This window comes from Choloepus didactylus, chromosome 2, assembly GCF_015220235.1.
Source record: "Choloepus didactylus isolate mChoDid1 chromosome 2, mChoDid1.pri, whole genome shotgun sequence".
Taxonomy (NCBI): Eukaryota; Metazoa; Chordata; class Mammalia; order Pilosa; family Megalonychidae; genus Choloepus; species Choloepus didactylus.
In genome coordinates this window covers 186,884,902-186,911,162 of record NC_051308.1, presented here as the reverse complement: position 1 = coordinate 186,911,162, position 26,261 = coordinate 186,884,902, and the positions used below count along the sequence as shown (strand labels likewise).

Genomic DNA, 26,261 nt, shown 5'->3' with positions numbered 1-26,261 from the left:
CTGGCCTTAGAAATAAAAAGAAGGATCTTATTTTTGACATTGGCACTTTCTATCTAGATGAACTGGAGTGATTCATTTAATTTTTCAGAGCTTCTGCCTTTTCATCTAAAAAGTGGGGATCTTCTTTTTCCTACTTTCTTGAATTAAGGATTAATTAAACTAGTGATCATAAAAACTGTCTGGAAACCCTCAATAGCATGGAGCCATCCTTAGAAGTGTTGAAGCAGGCTAGGGGTAGGAGAGTATAATGGGGAACATAGTTCATGTGGGACATTTCCTCAGTGGAAGAATGCATTTGGTTTTGGCAATGCAGGAAACCCCTCTTGAAGGCATTGGGCAATATAGATGAGGTTCCCAGGTGCCAGGGCAGTGCCCTATTTTGAGACTAGCTCTGGGTGGTTAGCCTCATCAAGATGTCTAGAGCAAAGATGGCTAGAATAATACATCTAAGTCAAAATCCTCAAGGAGAGTCAGAAATTGGAAGACTAAGTCCAAATTCCAGACCCTTGAGACAAGGCATGTCATGCATGTGAGATGACCATAGGTACAGTGAATCAGGGCAGAAGCAGGTGTGGTGTGGCTTAAGATTGTCCCCTTCACCTTTGAGGTGTCCAAGGCTCACCATTTCTGTATTGGTTTCTGTGCCTGGGCTGAGCAGGAGGTTTAGAGGTCCAGGTTTGGACCATTCATAGCATAGAGGGGCAGAAGTTGATGAAGATGGCAATTTGGGGAAGAGTAGACCAATAGAATGAGGTGAGGTAGTGGAGGACTTTCTGGAGAAACATATTTGAGGCAAAGCTGCTTTTCCTATGCCTGGAATTGTCGATTTAGCAAAACAGAAGAAACCACACATACTACCACACCATGTGGCTGATCTGGAGCTTGGAGTCTCCAGAGGGTCAGGGAAGGCCTGCTTCTGTGTGGAGCACTTTCCGAGTCTTTGGCTGCAAGAACTGTCATTAGTTATACATTCAACTGCAAGCCAACACAAACCGAAATGAACCACTGTGCAAGTTCGGCCTCTGGTAATCCTGACTGCATGCTTGAGAGGGGCGGCAGCGAGTGTGTGTCTGTGGACTTCTAGCAACAAAGCAACAAAAACATAAATTGGGATTACTTCCCCAATGCCTTCAAGAAAAACATTGAAGTACCTTAGCATGCCAAGAAAGGCCCTTCATGATCTGATCTCTGCTGGTCCTTCCACTCATTTCTGGATCTATATTTGAAGTTTTATTTTCACGTTTGCTGTTCAGTGACTGCCTAACATTGGGCAAGTTACATCAGCTCTCTAAGCCCCAGTTCCCTCATCTGTAACATGGCAATCTATCTTACAGGCCTGTAATAATTATTAAATGAGATAACTAAAATAAAACTCTTAACACAGTATTTTGTTCACAGTATATGCCAAGTCAACATTTGTGTGATTTTTGTTATTATTACTGTATATTCTGTATGCCAGCCAACCATAGCACCTTCAATTATCAGAGTATGTTGCAATTCTTGGATTAAAGGTCAGACATCCCCAAAACTAGGATACGGACAGCATCTTTTGCATCTCTGTATACCCAGGCACAGGAAAAGCAGCTTTGCCTCAAATATGTTTCTCCAGAAGGTCCTCCACTACCGCACCTCATTCTATTGGTCTACTCTTCCCCAAATTGCCATCTTCATCAACTTCTGCCCCTCTATGCTATGAATGGTACAAACCTGGACCTCAATTAAATGTTTGCTGAAGGAATGTGTAAAGTGTCTGTATTCTAGAGAACCTTAATTCCCAACAAGCCTAAAATCCTTCTTGGCTTCTACTCTTCTACCACACAGAAGGCACCTACTCTGTCAGAAACCATGCCAGGTGCTTTGCATACATGGTCTCAGTTAATAGCCCTGCAACTCTAGGAGGCAGCTATTATGTTAACACTTGACAGATGAGTGGAGAGCCTCAATTAACAGAAATGCCTGAAGTGTAAACATCAGATGTCTTTTTACCATCAACCCACTAGGGACACAAACAGAGTATCATACAATCCTCTTGGCCCAACATGAAAAATGAGAACCAAATTTCTTCCACCAAAACCCACTGCTTCTCCAGCCATTCCCTACCTTCTACCAGCACCTCTCTTGTTCACATCTTACCAGGATTAACCAGACCAGTCTTTACTCTGAACTCAGAAAAATGTATATTAAATATTTCCTGGCTTAATAAAACAAGAGTAGAAAAAGTTAATAATCAGCTTTCACTTGTTGATTATTTACTATGAAAGCACCTTGTCAGGACTTTCTCCATATAGCCTTACATCCTGACAGACATCATAGATGGTGAATATTCCTGTGTTTTTTTTCCACCTGAGGAAACCCAGATTCCGAGGGGACATATAAATTGTTGCGTGGAGCCTTGATTCCGATCTTGATCTGTCTGAACCCAAATTCCTCTTTTCATGGCCCCATTCTACCCCAAGGAGTCTGCCTTGCCAGCCCAGGCCTCATTAACCAGTGCCCACCTCTCTGTATCCCCAGAGAGAGGAATGTGGGGAGATGTTTCCTCCTACCAAGGCTGAGTGCCCAGTCACGACCCTATGAGAGCAGGCCAATGAAGTGGAAAAATAGCTCTTACTCCTGGCTCTGAGATCTGTCCCTCAGGTGAGAGCCAAACTCTCAAATTACCAGGCCAGTAGTACATAAGCCCACACCACACACGCAGATGGTATCAACACACAGAGAGTTGTGCAGGAATTCACACTTCCTGGAAACCAGGTTGACCCTGATGGCCAGTTTCATTTTATCTTGTCTCTGATTACTGTTATGATGAGTGGAGAGAGGAAGAGGAAGGCAGGAAGGTCTTAGGAAAGCAAACTGATCACCAGAAATCACACTCACAGCAGCTTGGTTTGCTCATTGAGAGTACCTACCCTTTGCAGTGCCCTTACCCTTGCATGGATCCGTGGGCCCTCCCTGTACCCTGGAACAAGACCTGAAAAGTATGGGAAGGGAAGGGCTGGTTTCATTGACTTCCTCAAACCATTTGACTTGTGTGGTTCCCAAGTAGCCAACAGGCCCCCAGGTATAATAGGAAAAATGTGGCCTTTAGAATCAGACAGACCTGAGATCCAATCCGCACTGATGCCTGTATGACAGTAAGCAAGGCTTTGAACTTTTGTGAGCTTCTCCTTCTTCATTAGAATCAAGAAAATGACAGGATTATCATGAAGATTATACATGAGAATGTGTATCAAGCGTTAGCATGTAGTAGGTGCTTGGCAAAACGTTGGTTGCCTTCCCTCCTTTTTGCTCCTGCATTCATTTGTAAAGCCCACTTTTTAAAAATCAAAGTGATTATAAATGTTGTTGGTTACTTTGTAAGCTAAATGTATCACAGATCAATAGCATGCGAAAGCTATTTAAACCACTTTCACAGAACTATAACCCTGTCCTACATCATGTCATAGATTTTATAGAGAGTTTCTTTTCTTTATTTCTTTTTTTTTTTTCTTTCTTTTTCCTAAGAAAGGCCAGATGGGCTCCGGATACTTTCTCATAGGCTACATAACCTATGCCAAGGGTTAAAATCAAGCCTGCTTCACAGCCAGATGATCTAGTCATAACAAAAGCTGCCTCCTGGCCATTGCCTACAGCTGAATACTGTTACTCTGAAGCCATCATTTCATTTGTTTCTGATTGTTCTACAGTGTTTACATATCTTACATATTAGTATGATCTTTTATAGAGTACAAGGAGAGGTTAAACACGCCCAGATCAACTTTGTCTCCCCGCCTTCCCTTTTTTTTAACCCCTTTGCCTCTCTATTACAAATCATCTCTCTTTTACAAGAACTCATTTAAATATAAAAACAAATTTTAAGTGTTTTTTTTTTTTGTATACTTTAAGTTGGGGCTCACTTAAGTTCTCAAAGAACTACTATTGAATATGGAAGAGAGGGAAAAGATACCACCAGAATGTGTGATTTTTTTTTTTTTTTTCTCTCCCTGACATAGGAAAATCCCATCTTCTCTGTTGAATTTGCCAATGGACATATTCCACTTGGGCAGAGGTAGAGCTGGGCTGGCCCTAGATCAAATTTGAAAGAAGGTGCTCTTTGCCTGCTATGTCCTTGCCTTTCCTTTTCATAACTTTTTTTTTTTTCTCCAAAAGTGTCTCCAGACATATATGGATTCTTGGATCAGATATGAGTTTAAAACCTGGTTCTATCTAATAAATGTTCTGCCTGCTTACTCTGACAAAAGCAAATGAAAAATCTGGTTCTGCCTTCTTGGTAAGCCCAGGAACTTGAGTTAATTTCTTGGAAGCTTGGTTTCCTTTTCCAAAAATCTTGGGATGATACAGTTTGCTTAACATCTTAGATAGAGGAATGTTTGTAAAAGTGCCCAGCACAGGGATGACAGAGAGGCTTTGTGTCACATCTTGCTTCAGCTGATTGCAGTGGCTTCCTGGCACACTGGGCTAAGAAAGATTCAGAGGCCTAGTCTAAATATGGCAGGCAGAAGCTCTGTGGTCAGTTATATCTACCATGGACATGTGTCACTATGTGCTGTTCCTGGTAACATATTAGATAGCCAAAAAATGGTGGGTTTCAAAACTTCTCTTCTCAACTTTCTTCTCCTGACCTCTTCTCCATCCAACCATCACCATTTTTCTTTAGTATGCTCACCAGTCTCTTTTGTTATAGAGAAGATGTGAGAGATAAACTTTACCCTTCTTGGAGCTGAATTTGATAAACCTTCTCAGTTTATAGTACTTTTGCCATCACTCAGTAGGTGAGCAGCCCAAGAATCAGTGAATGACTTAGGTTTCCCTGAGTATTGTTCTGTGAGTTTTGTGTACTTTCATTACTGAAACTGATAAATTTTTTAATTCTCTTGTTGTGTCAGTTTAACCTTCTCCTCTTCTATTAGGCCAAAGGTGGTGAGAGAGAGAGTTCTGAAGATCAGGATTCTTCAGATCTAGACTTTAATGAACGTGCCCCCAAATTCCCCTGAGCTAAACCTATGAAGCAGGACGGGCTTCTTTCAGGGAGCACGTCCATAAGGCTATGAGTAATTCATATGCACAGAAATTCTGGCTCTTATTAAAAGAGGCCCTGATATAAATCAGCCAAGCTCTCTTTGCCTTTGCACAATATGCTGTTAACAGTGTAAAATCTCAATTGTACTTATTCCCAATGACAGATCTGGCAAGTAGAAAGTAACCTGTATGAGGAATAGCGTAGATTCTTATATTTTTCTCTCTTTTCCTAAACCCAGTACATCTCTACGCTGTACTTTAGATTTCTAGTCAAGATGGCGTCAGGTCTTTGTTTTTAAAATTAAATCCCCACATGTATGCCAATCCATAAATAAGAAATATGCTTTGGCTAGTATGGAGGTGATGTTATTAATACAGGCTACATTTCTCTGGTCACTGAATGTACCAGGCACTTCACCAAGTCCTGTAATAGACCATGCCATATTTAATCTTTACAAATACGTGAAGGAGGTCATATTTGCCCCATTTTACAGATGAGGAACCCGAGCCTCAGGGAGGTGAAAATGTAACCAAGGTCACACGGCAAGTTAAGACAACATCCAGGGTCAAACCCAAAAACCCAAGTCTATGGTCAGATCTAAGAGATGAGCACTGAGGCCCAAGACTGGCATCAAAGCAAAAAGTCATAACAGGGGAAACACAAGAACTGATAAGGAGCAGAGCAGGAAGAGAAAGCACCCACAACTTAGCAGTCAAAAATAAGAGATGTCTGATGGAGGCTTCTTTTATAGGGTGCCATATGGTTGTGGTAAGGGAGAAGCCTGTGTCATCTGTGTCCTCACCTGCTGATCAGCCTTGGCTGTGAGACTGTCCTTGGGCTTCCTTTTCACTGGACCTGAAGTCTGTAGAAGGGACTTGTTTTTCCTAACAGCAGTTTGGAATCAAAAGGGAGCACCAATCAGGCCAGCTTTGAGATACACTTAATAGTACTGTGCTCACAGCTGGGAGATTTGATAGAAGAAGATACGGTTCTGGCTCTGAGGATTCAAGTCGCCATGTGACATCACACCAACAGCATCCATCTGATGAATTCTACACAAAGAAGAGTTAACTCCCTCCTCTACCTTCACCCCACCCTACCTGCCGCTCCTCCCTTACAGGATCCACAGAAGAGACCAATAATTGTTTCCCCAGCACAGATTGTTTGGGTTGTGAACAAGATGCAAGATAGGATTTTCTATCTTTGGAGTCTACAGCTCTTGGAGCTTCCAAAGTTAAAAAGCTCATTGGAGCCAGTCATGCATTTGTATATAGGAGGCCAAGTGTGGCTTCTTGTCTGCGGGGGAGAGAAAATAGGGGGAAACTTTAGAAAGGCCTCAAAGTTTTCTTGGGTATTCTGTCTCTCTTGGAAAACAGCTTTGGGTGCATTAAGTATAAGTGAATGAGAAACATATGGATTAAATTTCTATTGTGATCACATATGGGTTTCAGAATGCTGAAGAACGAGGAATTCAGGGCTTAAGGGGTCCAAAATTCTTTGCAAATAATTCAGGACATTGCAAACAATATTTGGCTGCTTCTCTCCATCCCAAATTTGGAGACTGTTGGGTGACAGATCTGCTCAGTACTCTCCCTGCCTACTCTAACTGCAAAGCCCCCAGGAGGTAACTGTGGAGAGGTTTCATGTGCTGTTGTTTTGCTCAAGCTGAAATAAAGGGATTGAATTTCTAGGAAGGGTAAACCCTTAACTGGAGGACTCTTAACGTTTCGGAAATCTCCAAAGAGAAGAGAGGAAAATTTGGCAAGTCTGAGCTTTATTAACCTTGTGACACTTATAGGTTATTAGACATGTTTTATTCTATATTATTGCTCTTAATTTCAGAGTTAATGTTATTAATAGCCATGTCCTACATTTGTGTAGTGAAGTAATTTACAAAGCATATTACATACATATTAAATATGCATTACATATATATCTTTATAGATATATGTATAAACACACACACAGTAAGTATTACAACAACCTATAACGGAAAGATGCAGGGAGGAGCACCTAACCCAGCTTTGTGATAGAAGTTAGGGTTTAGAGAAGGCTTCCTAGAGGAGATAACATTGAACTGAGTCTTAAAAGGGTATATAAAGAGTTAGCCAGGGAAAAGTGAGAGAGAATGCCTTTCAGGCAGAGAGAGGAAAATTTATGAAGGCTCAGAGATGAGAAAGAAAATGACATATTCAGAGAATTGCAAGTTGTTCAGTAAGTCTGGGACCTAGCTGTGATAGGCCTGTCGTAGTAAAAAAAAATGATGGGAGCAGAGGATTGGGAAATGATAACTTGCAATTAGGTCAGAGAACTAGACAAAAACCAGATCAGGAAGAGTCCCACATGTTATGGGGTTCTTCTAAAGGATTTAAATAAGGGAAATGATATAATTAGGTTTGCATTTTAGAAAGATCACTCTGCTGAAGGTCTTGAAGTTGAATTCTATGAGTGGGGGATTGAGGGGTGCAGGGTGGAAGACAGTACTTGTAGTGAGGAAATTGGTTTGGTGGTGGTTGCAGTAATCTAAGCAAGAGGTGATGAAGGAGAAGACGAGGGCCATGATGGTGGTGAGAAACAGAAAAGCTTATATTCAAGAAATATATTGATAGAATGTGGTGACTTAATGTGGGGGAGTTGAGATAGATGAACAAGTCTAGAAGTCAATAATGATACCCTGGTGGCTGCATAAATAGGGTGCCTTTAACTGCACAGGGCTGCCCAGAATAAGAGGAGCTCTGGGAGGAAAGATGGCAAGTGCCAATTTGGACATGTTGATTAGACATACAGGTCAAATTTCCAGTATGGAACTCAGGAGCAAGGTCTGACATTGGGATAAAGATTTGGGACTCATCAGCATAAAAATTGTCATGAAAGACATAACAGTGTATGAGCTAGCCACAGGAGAGGTAGGGAGTGAGACAAAAACAGAGGAGAAAATCCAGGGGGGAAGAGGAAGAAGAGCCTACCAAAGAGACAGAGCTAATAAGGGGTGAAAGCTGGACCCGAACCCATGTCTTCAGACTCCAAACCTTTCCACTTCCCAAAAGGAATACAATCCTTTAGAAAACACTGTGTTCTAGGGTCTTTATATGTATTATACCATTTAGCAAACACACAACACAGGTAGATCAGATTATTCCCATCTACAGATTAAGAAACTGAGTCTCAGAGAGGTAAAGTGACTTGGTTAAAGTCACATGACTAGTAAATGATATAACCAGAATTGCACACCAGGTTTGTCTGACTCCAAAGCTGATGCCTGTATTATTAAACTGTGTTCACTGCCTTTAAGATAAGACATGGTTCCTCACTATTTTGTCCTAGAGGCCAACATGTAAACAGCTCATTACACTTAAACCTGAGAAGTGCTAAAATAGAGGTAAATGTTAGGAGTCCGCATTCATAAACAGAATTTGCTCTGTTCTTTTTTGTACTGTGTAGCAAGCTGGAAGTTGGCAGGAATATATATAAATGGTTTTTCTCAAGTAAGATGATAGCACAGTCCGTTTGCAGGGGGAGATGAGCCACCACGGAAATACCCAGTCCCCACACATGCCTGCGGCTACCCTCTAAAGTTCCCAACCTGGTTGGAGGCACTCAAAACAAAACCTCCTGTTCCTTGCCAGTACCACTGGCGCCTGGAGCCTGACTCCTGGCCCTGCCAGAGGCTTAGTCCAGCCTTGGGATGAGGTTTGGGGAAGGCAGAGCAGACAGAACTGGACCAGCTCCCTGCTCCAAGCCCAGTCATCTCTCCCAGAAAGAGATGCAAGCAGGCATCTGGGCTTTGTCACTTGAAGGGAAATTCAGCTGATGGGGGCCTAGATTTAGATGAAGCTCTGCCAGTGGCATGCACTAATGGAGCCAGCTTGGGCACAGGCATGAAGAGAAGCAGGAACACATGGAGAGAGGCTTCTAATCCAAGCTTTATCATTTCTGATCTTTGTGATCCTGGACAGTTTGCTTATCCTCTTTGTGCCTGTGTTTTCACCTGTATAGGCTGAGTATGTTTCCTTCTACATATTGCCAAGGTAATTTTGAGTTTCACATGAGGTGACAAGTGCAAAGTACACTCACAGATTGCCTTATACCTGAGTTACCTTGTGTCCCAATTCCCACTAGATTGTAAACTTCAGGAGGACAGGGACTACATTATGTGCATTGCTTTGATGTCTTTTTTTATGTATCCTTTCATGTTTAAAACAGTACTTTGTGCTAGATGTGTACTCTAACATACTTGTCATCAAAGCCATAATGTTTGTTGGCTCAATTCACTCTGTTGGTCATTGTTTTTTGCTTTTAAGGACAGGTGAGGGACTCAAAGAAACAATGGTAGCCTAAAAATATTTTCTGGGTATTTACCCATTTAATATAAGATATTATAGATAGTAACCATTAAATACAACTCATGAAGTTGACATGAAAACCGCCTGATAATCTTAGCCATAGGTCAGAAGGGTGGAAGAGCTAAGAGGTTACTTAGAGTAGTCCCAAGAGGCAGCCCAATGGCAATCCCAGAAGCCCCAGGCCGTGTGAGGACAGTGGCTGTGTTGAAATAGCTTGCTGGAGAGTTCTGGTTGGCCAGCTAGGGTAGAATGATTCAACTTCATAAAATCTTAGATGATCTCAAAGAGAAAAGAGATATTAAGGACCCTGTAGTCCAGTCCCCTATTTTATAGATGAGGGGAATGAGGTCTAGACAGGGAAATAACTTGGTGGTTGATAGCTTGGATCCTGCTGGGATCCTGAAGTTTCCCCTCTTCTATTTACTACCTATTTGACCTCCTGAGCTTAGATTTCCACACTTTATGAAGCAAGTATTATAATAGGACCTATCTCATTGCATTGTCATGAGTATTAAACTTGCTAATTTCTATAAAGATCCTAAAAGAGTCTGGGGGGCACATAATAAACCTGCAATAACTATTAGCAATTACTATTTTATTACTATTTCTGTTACTATTATTATTATCTGACAGAGAAAATGGTTTCAATGGGACCTTTTCCCAACCACAACTTTTAAAAAATTAAATTTTCAACAAACAGTTGGATATGTTGATGCAATAATATATCCATCCTTCAAGCCATATGATCTTTTATTTAAGGTCAAATGCAGAACTTTAAATTGAGCATTTGTGAAAATCCAAATGGCTCATGATTTTGGGCCTTACCCTCACAGCCCCTTCTGCCTGGAATGCCCTCCCTGTCTACCTAAGCCAACACTTAATCTTCCTTTAACGTCTAGCTACAGTGTGCCCCGCTGTGATGCGCTTGCTCCCAGGCAGAATTAGTTATCCCTTCCTTCGGGATCCTACAAAGCTCTCTCTTACCTTATTGTAACACATAGCATGTTATGTTGTAAATTTTTTTATTTCTACCTCTGTCTGCCCTGTCAGACTAGGGGCTTCTTAAGGAAAAGGGGTCATTCCTTATATTTCTTTGCTTTGTTATTTGCCTTTGTTTTTTTGCCTCATTGTTGAGCATACTATGTGCTTAGCATATAGTCTGCAACCAAATGTTTCATTTGGTTGGGTTTTTATCATTTTATTTATATCACACAAAAAGAGTATATAAAATGTCCAAGTACATTTGAAAGAACATAACATGAACACTCATATACCCACCACCCAGCTTATAAAAAAGAATATTACTAACACCTTTTAAATAAAATTAATGATATGATTAAATAAATGTTAACTATTTTCTTGGTGAATTTTGCTTAGTGTTCTAGCTCTTTGACATAATTTTGAATCTTGATTTGGTCATGCCCCATAATCAATCCTTCCAAGTTTATAACATCTGAAAATACAAGCTTGACTTCTATATCATCTACTTCATTATTAAGAACATTGACTAATATACAACCAATGATAAATCTAGAGGTCTTCTTACATGATAGCAATTACTTCTGGGTATGGTTCTTCAACTAATCACTCAACTACTCCATCACACCAGGCTCATTTCAAGGAGAACTATCATTTATTTGATATTTAACATACAATAGGTTGTTTGTATGTGATTGCATATTTAATCTTAACAAAAGTCCTCCAGCATTTGTATCATTCTCTCATTTGTCTAAGATCCTTGACTGGAATGTGGCAAATAATAGAATCACAAAAGTCTCAACCCATGCTCTATCTTTTATTGTTCACAAATGTATCAGGGAAAACCATAATCGAAAGCCTTTTGAAAATGAAGATTCCCTAACATACTTGTCATCAAAGCCATAAAGTTCGTTGGCTTAATTCATTGTGTTGGTCATTGCTTTTTGCCTTTTAAGGACAGATTGAAGGACTCAAAGAAACAGTGATAGCTTAAAAACAGGACCATACTTTGGCAAGAACTACTTTCTATTTTTATAACCCTGGGCATGTTTTTTAACTCTCTCTGACTCAGTTTATACATCTGTACAATAGGAATAAGGACAGAGACTTAGGGTTGTTAGGAATAAGTGATTTAATACCTATAATTTGCTGAAAACAGGCCCTTTAGTAAGCACCCAGTCAACCTTAGTTGTTGTCAACAGCACTATTATTACTGGCAAGTCAGCATCCTGTGTGGACATCTGTCATCAGTGGGGTAAAATGACCTTCCTTCCGCATAACAGAGCAGCCTCCAGGACAGGATAGCCATCAACATGGAAAGAGCTTTCACAAAATTAGTTTTAAATATTTAGGGTTTTTTGCAAAGGATTAAAATGCACATAAATAGACAAATGTACATTCTCTTACTCTCCCAAAGAACACAGGGTTTGGGAGTTATTGAAAGTGTTTTGGGAAATATATTTCTGGGTCTTTGTTCCTGTGCTTTACTGGGCATGTCTTTATGAGAAGCACATGCCATTCTGGGGAAATGAGCACAGACAGGAGCCAGCTCAAGACTTTCTGGCTGGACAGAGCCAGGCAAAGCCTTCACTTCACATTTCTGAACAGCAGAGCCACAGTCTTCCAATGAAGTCCTGCTGCAACGGATGAAGTAACATCCATAAATTGTGAGACTGGAGGAAGGGGTAGGCATGTTCTTCCTAAACTATGTATAAAACTGAAAAAAAAAAATGCTTCATGGGTTTTGAGGACAACATCTACCATCTCAGTCATTTACTACCTGGTGACCCTGGACAACTTATACAACTTCTTTGAGACTAATCTCATTTATCAAATGGGGCTAAGAGTTCTGGACAAGAGGAGGTACAGGGAATGAAAAGAGAGAATTTGGTTTTGGTAGGTGTCCACCTCCTTGTCCAAGCCTCAGGCCCTAAGGAGTTATGAGCATGAACTGTCTCATTCACCCCAAAGAAGCTCTGAGTTGTAGTTTAGGACAGATGTTTCTAGGATTGGCATGTGATAAAATTTTCACTGGGCAAAGGGAAGATGATGAAAATGAAGACCATTTAGAGTGCCTTCTGGCTAGAGCTCTCTCCATATCACATATACACACAACACACACACCCATAATCATATTCATACACCTTTCACCTGAATAATATTTATGCATATTTTACAATCTTAGTTCAAGTATCACTTTCTCAGAGAAGCTTCCCCTGATCTGTAGGTTACATTAGGTCCTTACTTACATGCTCTCATAGTACTTTTCTGTTTTTCTTCATACATTTATCACAGTTGCAATTACACATTTGTGTGACAATTTGATTAGTGTCTGTCTTAGGGTCCTGATTTGGCTTGGACTGAGGGGTTTTCTGGGACACGGGACTTTCCATGCTAAAATCTGAAGAGATCTGGCTAACCCGGACAGTTGACGACCCTAGACTTTCTCTCTCAAGATGGTGAGCTCCATGAGTATATGGACTATGCTCTTTAGTTTACCATTTTATCTTCAGCACCTGACACAGACCTGGGTCACAGTAGGCGCTCAGAAACATCTGTTTAACCAATACAGGAATGAATGAATATGTCAAGGGAAGGTGTATTCTCTTTTCTTGCAGAAGCCTATCTTTCTTCTCTCAGTTTGTTCTTCTTATTTTAGATGTTAAATATCCCTTTTTAATGAAAGGATGCTGATAATAAATATGTTGTATAAATTGCTGTTATTTGGCAAAATTTTAAATTAACAATACTGTGTAGTTTCCTTGACCTGTCTTACCCTTTTCCCATTTGGAGGCAGGAAATCCTACTGACTTAACAAATCACCAGTTTAGTGAAACAGGAACCAGAATAGTTGGGTTCGAGACAATTAAAGGTCTCCTCCTGTGCTAAAATGCTAGACTGTAAACTTCATGAGGGCAGAAATTATGGCTATTCAGTTCACTTCTGTAACCCTGAGGCCTGGCACAGTACTAGTATATATAGTGAGGGCAGAATAAATATTTGTTGAATGAATGGGTAAGTAGATTCTTTGTGCAGCCTCAAGACATGGCAGGGGTGGAATGAGGGTGGGTAGAACATTGTGTTTCCGACTCCCTTCTCCTCCCACCCTCTAAGTAAACCATTCCTCAACTATAAATTTGACCTCAACATCCCCTTATATGGTCCATCCCATTCCCTAGACCTGAAAGAACTCACCCTGCCTCTGCCGCCAACAAACACACATTTCAGTAGCTTGAATATGGAAAGCACTTCATTCTTTCTTGCTTCTATGCTTTGCTCAAGATACTCCATTGCCTGGAATGCCTGTTCCACTTCATATGGCCAAACCCTACTAGTCTTTTAAAATTAAGTTCATGTCCCATCCTGTAAGAAACCTAGTCTGAACCATCCCACCCCTCACCACCTGTTTTGGCTGCAGTGTTCCTCCACAACATTAATTCTTTGTCTTCACCATCCCAAAGACCATACTGTCTTCTAGTTGTCTGTTTATTTTGTCTAACTGCTTCTTAGAGGAGTTGCTTCTTTACGATAGGACTATGTTTGAGTCATTTCTGTGTTCCCAGCACCCCATAGAAGGACAGGGTGGTAGGTGACTAATGTTTGTAGAAGGAAGTGAATGTTTCAGTTATCTATTGCCACAAAAAGGCTGGGTAATAGAAAAACACAAAACCTTAGTTACATAATACAATGGACTTTTTTTTTCCCAAAATGTCTATCTGTTGGCTCGTTGATTCTGGTGATCTGGGCTGGTCAGTTACTGGTCACATAGAAGGCTTTTCTAGTCTTGTCTGGCCTCTCTTATATACCTGGGACATCACCTGAGACAGTTGGGCTGACTCAGCTCTGTTCCACATGTCTTTTCGAGCTCCTGACTAGTGTGGGCATTTTCTCATGGTGAAGGCAGTGGGATAAGGGAAAGAGAAGCACACAGCCCTCTTGAGTTCTGGGCATATGTTCCAGTTTGCTAAAGCTGCTGGAATGCAAAATACCAGAAATGGATTGGTGTTTACAATGGGGGTTTATGAGTTCACAAGTTGTAAGGCCATGAAAATGTCCCAAATAAGGCATTAACAGGATAATACCTTCTCTGTAGAAAGGCCAATGGCATCTGGGGTTCCTCTGTCAAATGAGAAGGCACATGGCTGGAATCTCCTGGGGTTAGCGTCTGGCTTCCGTTGCTTTCTCCAAAATGTCTCTGGGCTTCTGTCCTAGCTCCTCTCTCTCAGCTTCTGTACATCCTTTCTTGTTTCTCCCAAGGCATTTCTTTCTATGCATCTGGGGGTCCTGTCTTAGCTTCTCTCCTGTTTATGATTTCAATGGGCTGCCTCCAAAATGTCTCTGGGTGTTCTCTCTCTAAGCATCTCTGGCTTCTCACTTAACTTCTCCGGGGCAAACTCTGGGCTTCATCTCTTAGCTTACCATCTCCAAACACCTTTCTCTCTGCATGTCCAAGTTTCTGGGTCTGTGACAGCTCTGTACTCTCTCTCTCTCTCTCCCTGAGCTCTCTTAAGGACTCCAGTAAACTAATTAAGACCCACCTTGAATGGGCAGGGGTCACATCTCCATGGAAACAACCTAATCAAAAGATCCCACCTACCATAGGTCTGCCCCCACAAGAGTGGATTAAAAGAACATAGTCTTTTATAGGGTGCATAACAGATTCAAACCAGCGCAACATCACTTCTACCGTATCTTGACATGACAAGTCACAAGACAGGCCCAGATCAAGGGGTGGTGAAACAGACTCCACTTCTCTGTGTAGGGAATCACGAAGTCACATTGCAAAGGGCTTTGCTACAGGGAGGGGTGGAGAATGGGCACCATTTTTGCAATCAGTCTTCCACAGGGAGGGAGCCAGCAAGGGGGATAGTAAGGAAATGTCTAATCAGTTTCTTTCCAAAATGATCACGTTTGGTACCCTAACATCTAAATGAATTTATCGGAAGTGTTTCCAAGGAAGGAATCATGGCCTTCCTTGGGAGGGAATGACTTCCCTACCACTAAACAGTATTCAATAAGAAGATGAATTCCACAGCCATGGAAACATCAGGTAGGCAGGGGAGAAGTATCCCTGGAACCTTCAGGGTCAATATTTTCACACATTTTGCCTCTTTCTTTCCAGATCAGCGAAGATCCGATTTTTGTATCAGGTGTCTGGGGTCCTTATTTCTCAGCCATGGTCCCTGGGTTCTGGCTGAATGAAGGTGGTCAGAGTGTTACTGGAAAATTGGTAAGTAGCACTTCCTTCAGTAGGGTCCTGAATGTTTTTGCACGTTTGACAGCCCATTTTGTCACATTGCCCACATACTCAGTATCTGGAGGATTTGCAGACTCCTGAATCAGAAGAGTCAACATTCTCTTTTGTAGGAACTAACATATTGTACATGTGAAACAAGAATTTGCTAAAGGAATACTGTTGTCACAGGCAGTTGATTACTAATCCATCTTCTCACCTCTGATCTTTCTCCAGACCAATCCAGCTTCCACATGGGAACTGGAGTGATGGCCCCAATACTGCAATAGTTCTCCAGAGCTGTTGGGACATGGTTTAGACTACGGCTATTGGCATATCATATTCTTCCTCATCTGTCCCCTCCAGTCCCACACATGGCTGTCAATAAAGCTAGATTACCCTACTCACAGCTTCCCTATGGTTCAAGGTTACTCCATATTCTCTGTGCCTTTGTATATGCTTCTTTTCCTTCTTGGACAGTTCCTCAGCACCTTGATAATTTTACCTGTCCTTCAAGACACAGCTCCAGCCCTTATCACACGCTGTTATTTTTATTGGTTTATTAATAATGTCTTTTCCCAAGAACTATGAGCTCCTCAAAAGCAAGTGCCGTATCATACTTTTCTTTGTAGCTAAAGTTCCTGGCTCAGTGCCTAGTTCACATTTGAACTGTTCATTTGTTGAATGAATAAGGTTGTCTAATAGGAGAGACAGAGATCCATAAAAATGAGCTGAGTATAGGTTAAGAAACTCTTTATAGGGGAGAACGCATTTGTGCTGAGTCTGAAAAGGTAAATATGGATAAACCAGACGAAGAGGAGGGATAGACTTCTAGGCAGAGGAACTGTCATGTACAAAGACTGGGAGTGAAAAATAACAAGACTTATTTGAAGACAATTCCATTAGTCCAGAATTTCAGCTGTAGCATAATCTGCTCTTAGAAAAATGACTTGCAATAAATGTTAGAGAGCTGGACAGGGGCCACATCATGAGTCTCTATAAAACTTGCTAAGTAATTTGAACTTTATCTAGTAGACCAAGGGGAAGCAGCGAAAAGTTGAAAGAGCAAACTAACATGGTCACATCTTAGTTTAAGAAAACTCGGACTAGCAGCAATGAGGAAGAAGGCCTGAAGGTACATGGCTGGAGTCAGGGAGACTACTTCAATACGCTAATTCATTAACCCAGACAAAAAAATGATGAGGGCTTGCGCAAAGACAGTGGCAATGATGACCTAGAATTAAAGTCAAGAGATTGGCAGGGCTTCTGAAAGTTAGACGTGGGAGGTAAGGGAAAATGCAACTGAGGCTCAATTACCCAACTTCACCACATTTACTACATTTTATTGACAATATTTGTCTATGATCTGATTCCCCCAATAACTCTACTAGATGTTCAGCCAAATTAAAAGTAATATGATCTAAAGTCAGAACTGGATGCAATGAACCATTTGTTTCCATTTGTTATTGTATGGTTGTTTTATATTAGCTGCCTCATAGTCTCTTTCAAAGTAGATGGAAACATGGATGGATAAATGGATTCAGAGAACACGTTCTGTGCCCCTGCTCTTGTGCCAAGCTACAGCGATGAATCAGATGAATCAGACCCAGTCAGTCCCTGGTTTTAAGGGGCTCATAGTTTGGTAGGGAAGCCCAGTGAGTGGGAATTAAATAATATTTGAGTGGTCTTAGTAACTGGAGCTAGAAAGTAGAGAAGGAAGACATCACCATGGGGCCTGAAGAGCAGTGGGAGTGGAGTTTTGCACACTCCTGTTTAAGCAGGTGCCACGTTTCCCACAACTTTCAAAGTTAAACATCTTTTCCTTTGTGTGACACACTGAAAACAAATTACTAGAATACAGCCCTTTTAAACTCCACCTTGTAGAGTAATCACCCTTAACAGATCCAGAATTCATAGATGACACCAACCAGAGACTTCTAACAAGGATAAAGATTTATAAACCAACTCTTTATGTAGGATGTGTTCTCTGAACCTGGCCATCCACAGGTTTTCAGAGACATAGTATACAAATTGAATATCTGTATCAGTCTGGTAATACTTTCCCCAGTATTTGACTCAAATTTTGCTCTGTTGCTATGGATAGAAGCCATCTTTGTCCAACATTATGACATAGTTTTGTGGACAAGCATTGGTTATGCTTGTTTCAGGAGACTGAAGTTAAGTTAAACATGTGTCTTCTTTCTTTTGCCATTACTAAAAATCTTCATAGTAGTCCACTTTCAGCAGGAGTCACAGGAGTTGTTGGCCTTTATCTTTTTAATTGGCTTTGCACCATTAACTCATCAGGTGCATTTGTAGCTGCACTTTGGGCAGTTCTGCATATATAGTTTCATTGGACAAAGGCAGTGTGTTGGGGTATGATTGACCCATGGGTTGTCAAGAGTGAAATCTTAGGAAATCATAAAGCTAGCATAATGGGACAAAACTCAAATCAAGAGTGAAACAGGCTATCCAATAAAGTATCAAGCCAAAGAGGCCAGAGAGATAGAAACTAATTATAAAATAAAGGGATGAAGTAAGAGTTCTTCATGAATTATCTCATTTAATCTTCTCAAAACTCCTGTGAGACAGATACAGTTATTACCTGCACTTTACAGCTAAGGAACTGAAACTGAGATGAATAGCAAGTACAACCTTGACTGATTCCCTGAGACATTGATGTATGAACAACGGCCTTTCAACAGGGTTCCTTTGACACTCACCTTTCCTTGTCATTTGCTCATTCTGACTTTTTCTCATGTGAATTCTGCTCTCTGATTTTACAACAGGATGTTGTCATAGAGGACATTATAAGAGGAAGTTGCATATTTTTGTTCTTTGTTTCAATACACATCTAATATACCATACCTTAAAGGACCCACTCCAGTAATACAATGTCCATAGTATACACTGAACACCTATATATACCATCTAAAGCAGAAGAAAAGAGACAGGAAATAGGAAAGGAGAAGAAAAAGGAAGTAAACTTAGGAGGGAAAATCAGAGAGAAAAAAGAAAAAGTAAAGAAAAACGTAAAATCTACTTTGTGTCTTTATTTTGCAATTCAATACAGATCTTCCATTACAAATCAAATCCTTCATTCCAACTATGTGAATAGTTGGTACTTATAAAAAAAACACACACACACAAAACAGCTCCATCTGGTTAACTTCAGGATAAAGAAAAAATGGATAGGTTATTTTCTGGCATTGGAGCCCTTGCAGTTTCATTTGACTAGAATTTGTGCTCATTTTTCACTCATTTCAAGCTTGTGTCGCTGGTATTTTTTTCTTCTTAGAAAGGCACATGCTCCTTCCCTTGGATGATTGATTTAAATTGCATCACTAAGCAACCATCAAGGATTGTCTTGTGCTTACTGACACTTTTTCCAGAATAGTTATGCAAAAAATCATTGCTTTTTGCCCAGACTTTTTCATAGAACACCAACCCAGTGCAGTCACTGCATCCAGATGCTGAAGCTTGTTTCCATCTGGATTGTGGCCATCCCTCCTTGCGAGAGCTCTTCTCTATCTTATTTGAAGTCTTTTTTTATTGGAGGAGGGACTGGGTAAGGGAGGCTAAGGCAAGTTCCTTAGCCACCCCTGTGGTACTTAGGAGTCCCAGGAGAGACAGGACCCAGTATGCATGGCCTTGGCTTTTTAGGGCAGTTGGACTTGGATGGGGGTTACCTTTAAAATGTTTGAACCCAGAATTTGAACTTACAAATTTAAGCCACAGGATCCCAGCTTAGCAAGCTGTTATGTGCTTTTGGAATTTTAGGATTCATTCATTGTGAGTACCTAGCCACCTCTTTCCTCATTTTAAAGGCCATTCAGCCTGGGACTAACTTCAGGAAATCAGCCAGTTTTCCAGAAGTGTCTATATGAAGAGCTTGTGGTATACACACTTGAGTCACTCATCCATTAATTTATTCACTCATTCTGTTGTGTTGCAGAGATTTCCCAAGTGATTACCTGCTGTGGTTACAAAAATGTGGTCAAATGATCCCTGTCCTCCAGTATCTTATCATCTAATGGAAATTTTGGGTATATAAACTGATAATTATAATTTGTTGTAGCATATGAAAGTCAATTACAGACTACCCCTACAGCCTGCTGGGAAGGTAGGGGCTCATATGTATTGAGTACCTGTTATGTGCCAAGTGCTTTGAGGCCCATTAAGATTCATTATTTCATCTTTCACAGCATGCCTGTGAAGTCAGTGTTATTATAGTTTTACTAGTGAAAAAATAGGTTCAGAAAAATACGTAACTTGATCACAGTCTTATAGTTAGTGGCAGAGCCATGATTCAAACCCAAGTAGGCCACTGGAGTTCCCAGATCTTTCTAGAACCCCACCTGACTTGTAGAGCTGTACTCCTGAATTTTTCTTACAGTTCTCTTGTTGACTCCCTTATGAAGCAATTATGGTCCATCAGTGTGATTTTCTTTTCAAATGTATTAAAGCATATACAACTGGCAGGATTAGTAAGGCTATCGGGAAAATGTGCATGTACCAGTATCGACAGGATCAATGTATGGACTTAGCTATGTCCCCAGCATTGCACATTAGCTAATTGGAATGACTTCATGGATATAAAGACCAGCTTGGCATAAACAAATGCCTCTCTGCTCTCTTCAACTGCTCTGGCTTTCACTGTATGTTTTGTATACTCACCTGGATTCCTGCACAACTTCCTAATTGGCTTCTTGCCTCTAATCTCCTCCCACCCCCCATCCCTTTCTTGCACTGAAGCTAAAGCAATTCTTTAAAACACAGGTATGACCATATTACTCTTGATAGATCTCCAATTGTCTGTAGAATAAAGTCCAAAACTTTAGAATGACATTTATTTATACAACCAACATATGTAGATATCACACATTTGACAGCTATGGCATAAAGAACTGTGGGGGGTGGTTAATAGAACTGAACATTTTTATATTTTACATGAGGTAACACCATAAGCTCTCTAAGTAAATTAAAATGTTAGGGTTGTTTATTGCACTTTCTAAAACAACCATTAAAAAATAATGCAAAGAAAGAATATCAAAAAGACAAAAAGCAAATAGATAAATTAAAATGGAATTCTGAATATTGAGAAAATATTAAATTATCATGAAAGATGGCAGGAAAGGAGGAGCAGAGAAAGAACACACAGAAGCAACCACATACAGAAAAAAAAGAACAAAAATGTAAAACCTAAATTCAATCATACTAATCTTTATATTAAATGGAAACAGTCTAAACACTCCAAGTAAAAGGCAGAGATTGTGAGACTGGATGGACAAGCAAGAATCAACTCCATTTTGTGTACAAGAGATGCACTTTACATGAAACGGGATAGCGATAATGGTGGTTTGGCCAGTGGTGCTGGGATTAGAAATAAAAATAGAAGGATTGATGATATATTTTGGAGGTGGATATATCATCTCTCTGGTAGATTAGATGTAAGGGGAGAAGGGAAAGAAGGTTTTCCTAGTTTTCTGGCTTTACTCAATGTATAAACGGTGGTACTCTACAAAAATGAGGACAAATGATGGAGGATCAACTCAGAGTATATCAATTACTATAGCCGGAAGACTGGCAGTAGTTCTTGACTCCTCCTTTCCTTCTCCTCACATCCAATCCATCTTCTCCAATGATGGCAATGCTTTTTTTTTCAGTTGCTCAGGTCAAAACCTTGAATCCTTTCTTTTCTGCACACCCCACATCCAATCCATCAGGAAATCTTGTAGGTTCTACCTTTAAAATATGTTCAGAATCTGACCGCTTTTTACCAGCTCCACTGCCATCATCCCTATCTCTCGACTGGTTTACTGCAATAGACTATTTTCTCTCTGTTTTCAATTCTCCCATTCCCACCCCTGGTCATATCATATCACTCCTCAGCTCATTAACTTCTACTGGCTTCTCATTTCACTCAAAGTAAAAGTCAAAATTCTTATGGTGGCTTACAAATCCTACAAAACATAGCCCCCATCACTTTTCTGAACTTATCTATTACTCTCATTTTGGTTTACTCTGCTCTATTCATAGTGGCCTTGTTGGTGTTCCAGTAACACCCCAGGCAAATGACCTCCTGAAGACCTTTGCACGATGGTTCCCTAAGCCCTTGCCCTAGCGAAAACTGCAATCTGTCCACCTGAACTCACAAGCTACCTCGTCTATTATTTTCAATAACTTATACCATAAGATAAAATTATTTATATTTTGCTTTATTGTTTTATTTATTATTTATTGTCTGTCTCTTCCTATTAGACTGTATGCTTGGCAAGGGCACAGATTTTTCCTTTCAGAGGGAGAGGCTGTTTTGTTCACTGCTGTTTGCTGACTTATAACACAGTGCCTGGAACACAGTAGGCACTCAGTAGGCAATTTCTTTGCATTATTTTTTAATGGTTGTTTTTTAATGGTTGTTTTAGAAAGTACAATAAACAACCCTGACATTTTAATCTACTTAGAGTGCTTATGGTATTACCTCATGTAAAATATAAAAATTTTCAGCTTCATTTACCACCCCCCACAGTTGTTTATGCCATAGCTGTCAAATGTGTGATATCTACATATGCTATAAACCCAACAATACAATAGTTTTTATATTTTTTCCTTTAAATAGTCTTATATATTTTTATGAGAAATAAAACATAATCTTTTGTATTTACCTACATATTCACCATTTCCATTGCACTTTATTTGTCTCTAAAAATTTAAGCTTCCCTCTGGTATCTTTTCTCTTCAGCCTGAAGAAATTCCTTTAATATTTCTTGCAGAATAGGATAGTGGGTGAAAATTATCTTATTTTTTATTTATTTAAAAATGTATGTTTTTTTAAAGCCTCTGACTTGAAAGATATTTTTGCTCAATATAGAATTCTTTGTTGACAGATTTTTTTCTTCAATACTGAAAGATGCCAATATACTGTATTCTGGCACCATTGTTCTTAGGAAAGTCAGCCATCATTTATAAATATTCTTCTGTATGCAACATGTCAGATTTTTCAGGCTGCTTTCAAGATTTTCTCTTAATCTTTGGTTTTTATTGTGGTGTACCCAGGCATGATTTTCTTTGGATTTGTTCTTCCTAGGTTTTGCTAAATGTCTTGTATTTGTAAATTGATTTCTTTCATCAAGTTTGTGAAATTTACAGCACTAATTCCTTTAAATATCTTTTCTGCCCCATTCCTCTCTTCCCTCCTCCACCAACTCCAATTAAATATAGCTGGGACCTTTGCCTGTTGTCCTACAGGTCCCTGAGGGGCCTTGAACTCTGACCTCTCACTTCTTAACCAGTAGGACTGCATATTTCCTTCTGAGTATGAGCCTTTCAACATGGCACTAATTGGTACCTACACTCAAGCAAAAAACTGTAAAATCAGGAAATATACTTCGTGCTCTTTTTCCTTCCATATGTCTAGTCTTCTTCAGTTTCTACCTGATTTTTGTCAGTTTCCAGGGTCTTCACAGATTTACTGGTATATTTTGATCAGCATTTATAATTGCTATCTCTGAGAATATTGGCATGATGTGAGATATTCAGCTATTATAGGAACCCCTGAATGCTTTTTTTTTCCTTTTAAGTAAATGAGATTACTTTACTCCCCTGATTGAAACCCTCCTATGTCTTCCCATTGTACTTAAAATAAACCTAAAGGCTTTACCACAGCCTGCTTGATTTGCCCCACTTCCTGGCTCTCCATCCTCATTTTATACTGCTTTTCTCTTTCCTTATTCCATTCTAGTCTCAGTGGACTCTTGTCAATTCTGAGAACATACAAAGTTCTTTCCTGCTATAGAATCTTGCATCTGTAGTTTCTGTTATTTGGAAATTGCTGGTTCCTATTCTATTTCATTTTTAAGCCTAAATTTCACCTCAGAAGGGTCTTCCTTCACTCCTCTACCTCGACATATTTATTTCCTTCAAAGCACTAACCACTATCTCTAACTATTGCACTTATTTGTTCACTATCTTTACTCTCGTAAAATGTAATCTCTATGTGGACACGGATTGCATCTGTCTTTTTTGTCACTGAATTTCCTGTGATTACTCAGTATGTCTCAAACAGAATAGGTGCCCAATTAATATTTGTTGAATTTATAAAGAATCTTATCTGTCTAGACTATATTTGAATATTGGCATGTCCATTTTCCCCTCCTAGACAGTTTTGTGAGGGAAATGCATTTTATTTATCTTTGTATTATGAATTATTAGAATGAAGCCTAGCTCAAGGTAGCCACATATCACGTTAGTTTCATGAATAAATGAACTATTTAACAAACTGTACAAATACAGAAATCTACCAAGGTCTGGTGGTGAATGAAACTGACTAAACTGGCAGTCAGAATTTATCTGCTTATAAATGAGGTTGCTCTATATAAAGTTAATATTAAAGTTATAAAACAGTTTATGTTCCCTTTGGGAGTGGGGGTGTTATGTTGCTCCTAGGAACTATGCAATGAAACCCACAATCCTTTTAGGCAGCATAAAATAAATGGTCTATGTTGGGCTTTCTCCATTCATTCAATTTTCACAAGAATTTCAAGGCTGGGAAAAATCAGGCAGAATGTTTGAGCTTTGAGAAAAGAATTCTAGGTAAGTTAAGAGTTGAAGTAGCTTAAATGAAAAAAGTGCCATTGCAGGTAAATACCAGTGGAAAGAAGGCAGTTATAGCAAGTGATGAGCATTTTTCTGAGCCCTAATGACTTATTTACTCTATCTGCAAGGCAGAATAAAAGACAGTTGCAAGACTAATGAATAGAACTGATTATAATAGAAAAAGCCCATCATGCAATTAAATCACTTTATCTTAGCAAAATTGTAAAGTAGCTTCCAGGTTTGCTTTTGTTAGGTGTTTTTCTTGCCTGTGAATTTCTGTCGAACACTTTTGATATCTCGGAAAATGCAGTTCTCTGCATAATTTTACAAACATTTTGGCTGTCATATTAATGAATTTATTAAATGTCTTAGAGATAGAATTGGAGATGATCTTGTCTTACTCTCTCATTTCACGGAGGTGCAGAAGAGGAGAGGGGCTTGTTCAAGGTCACACCCTGAGCCAGGACTGAATCTCTCTGCCATATCAGGGGTCAAAAACGCAGATGCCTAAAGGAGTCAGACAGATAGCTAAAATGAAGAAGACTGGTGAAGAAATAGCCTTTACTTCCACAAGGAGATGTTTCTTGAAAACATGCAGTACTATAGGACTGAATTCTGTGTTCTCTTCTTTGACAGAAAGATAGACATAGAGGAATATATCTCTACCACATGTAAAACTCTATTAGTGCAATCATGATGATAAATAGATAAAACCTGGTGTCTGTCGGTGGCCAATGATAGAGCAGTGGGGCCTGTCACAAACTGGAGGGTGCATGCCTGTCTGAAAGGGTTGTCATCACTCGGCTCCTGTCCGGCGCTGCCCCGCTCGGTCCCCGGTTCCCGGCCGGCGAGGGGAAACAGGGAAGGAGAGAGAGAGATGCAGACTGCGCGAACTAACCTGGTCATGAATCACGACTCGAACCACACGGCAGTTGTGAAAGCAAGCCCTTTACTACAGCTAGATGAACATTCTGTGTTACTGGTTCCCACACGGGGCACGGCGCCTCGTGGGAGAGCAGCCTCGATGTGGCCGTCAGGCACGGCTCCTTGTGGGCTGTCTCACCCTACCCCGTCCGGGTAAGACCTTTTATACACAATTAACAACCAATAAGCTTCTAGGCTAGTATCGCGTATACAGGATTTCGATTGGTAGGAGCGGGTGGCGGATACATGCGTCACTATGCGGAAACAGGATGCAGGCGCCATCTTGGCTCACTCGATGGGCGGGGGTAACTCTAGAGCAGGCTGCAGCGCATACGCTAGGCCCGATTCGGGAGGCGGCTTTCCACATCTCCCCCTTTCTTATTTATTTTTGACCCAGTGTCTCCAGTGATGAGCGTGCTCCCGTGAACCCAAATGGTTCACAACCTCTTTGGTGCTTTGGGGAGTCTGGACTAGGCCTCAGCCATCCAGCGGCGGAGCCTCTAGCACCAACCAGAATGCTCACGTCATATGGAGACCGGAGAGTCCGTAAGCTGGAAGCAACGTGACTCTCCCTGCAGTGCTTTGCCTGGCAACTGGGGAACAACGACGGGGGCAGGAACAGCAGTAACCAGAGTCGGGGGTGTCACTAGGTGTCTCTGTGCAATGGCTAGGGTCCAGTCTGGCCACAACTAGGACTCTGCCCTAGAGACCCACCTGAGACAAAATTATGACTACTGGTGTCGCCTTTTACACCCGAGAAACAGCCATGCGATTCGCTACAAATTTTGCTCCAAAGCGCCCCACCTGAGGCGACCAGGAAGGGGTATGGTTAATAAATCGGTCACTATCGGGGGTAACAGAGGTGGGAGTCATAGCCATCATAGTGGTAACACGCAATTGCTGCTGCGCTTGAAACAGGCGTTCTAGCAAACATTTAACAACGACTAATCCCACCAATAATCCCACTGCAATGAGGATCCAATTAGTTAAATTGGGCCAAGAGAACCAGGAAGAAACACTGTGCAATAGTTTCTGTAGAACCTCGCCTAACCCGGAGAGATCGACTTTAACGGGTTTTAACTTGATCCCCCCAATTGTGTCTAAACTAGATTCCACCTGTTGGGAGAGATTAACAAATTCAGGAAAATATGACCTTTTCAGCCAATCAGAG

The 26,261-nt window shown here is 40.5% G+C and overlaps 1 protein-coding gene across 9 annotated transcripts in view; it reads left to right on the top strand.

Moving 5' to 3' along the window:
- The window catches only part of FGGY (FGGY carbohydrate kinase domain containing), a 472,286-nt gene that overhangs the window by 318,789 nt on the left and 127,236 nt on the right, over positions 1 to 26,261 (top strand). For all 9 annotated transcript variants that reach the window (XM_037827092.1, XM_037827091.1, XM_037827085.1 and 6 more), the window contains one exon: positions 15,461 to 15,568. In XM_037827092.1, the coding sequence (XP_037683020.1) occupies positions 15,461 to 15,568 (108 nt within the window). The remainder of the gene's footprint in view (positions 1 to 15,460; positions 15,569 to 26,261) is intronic.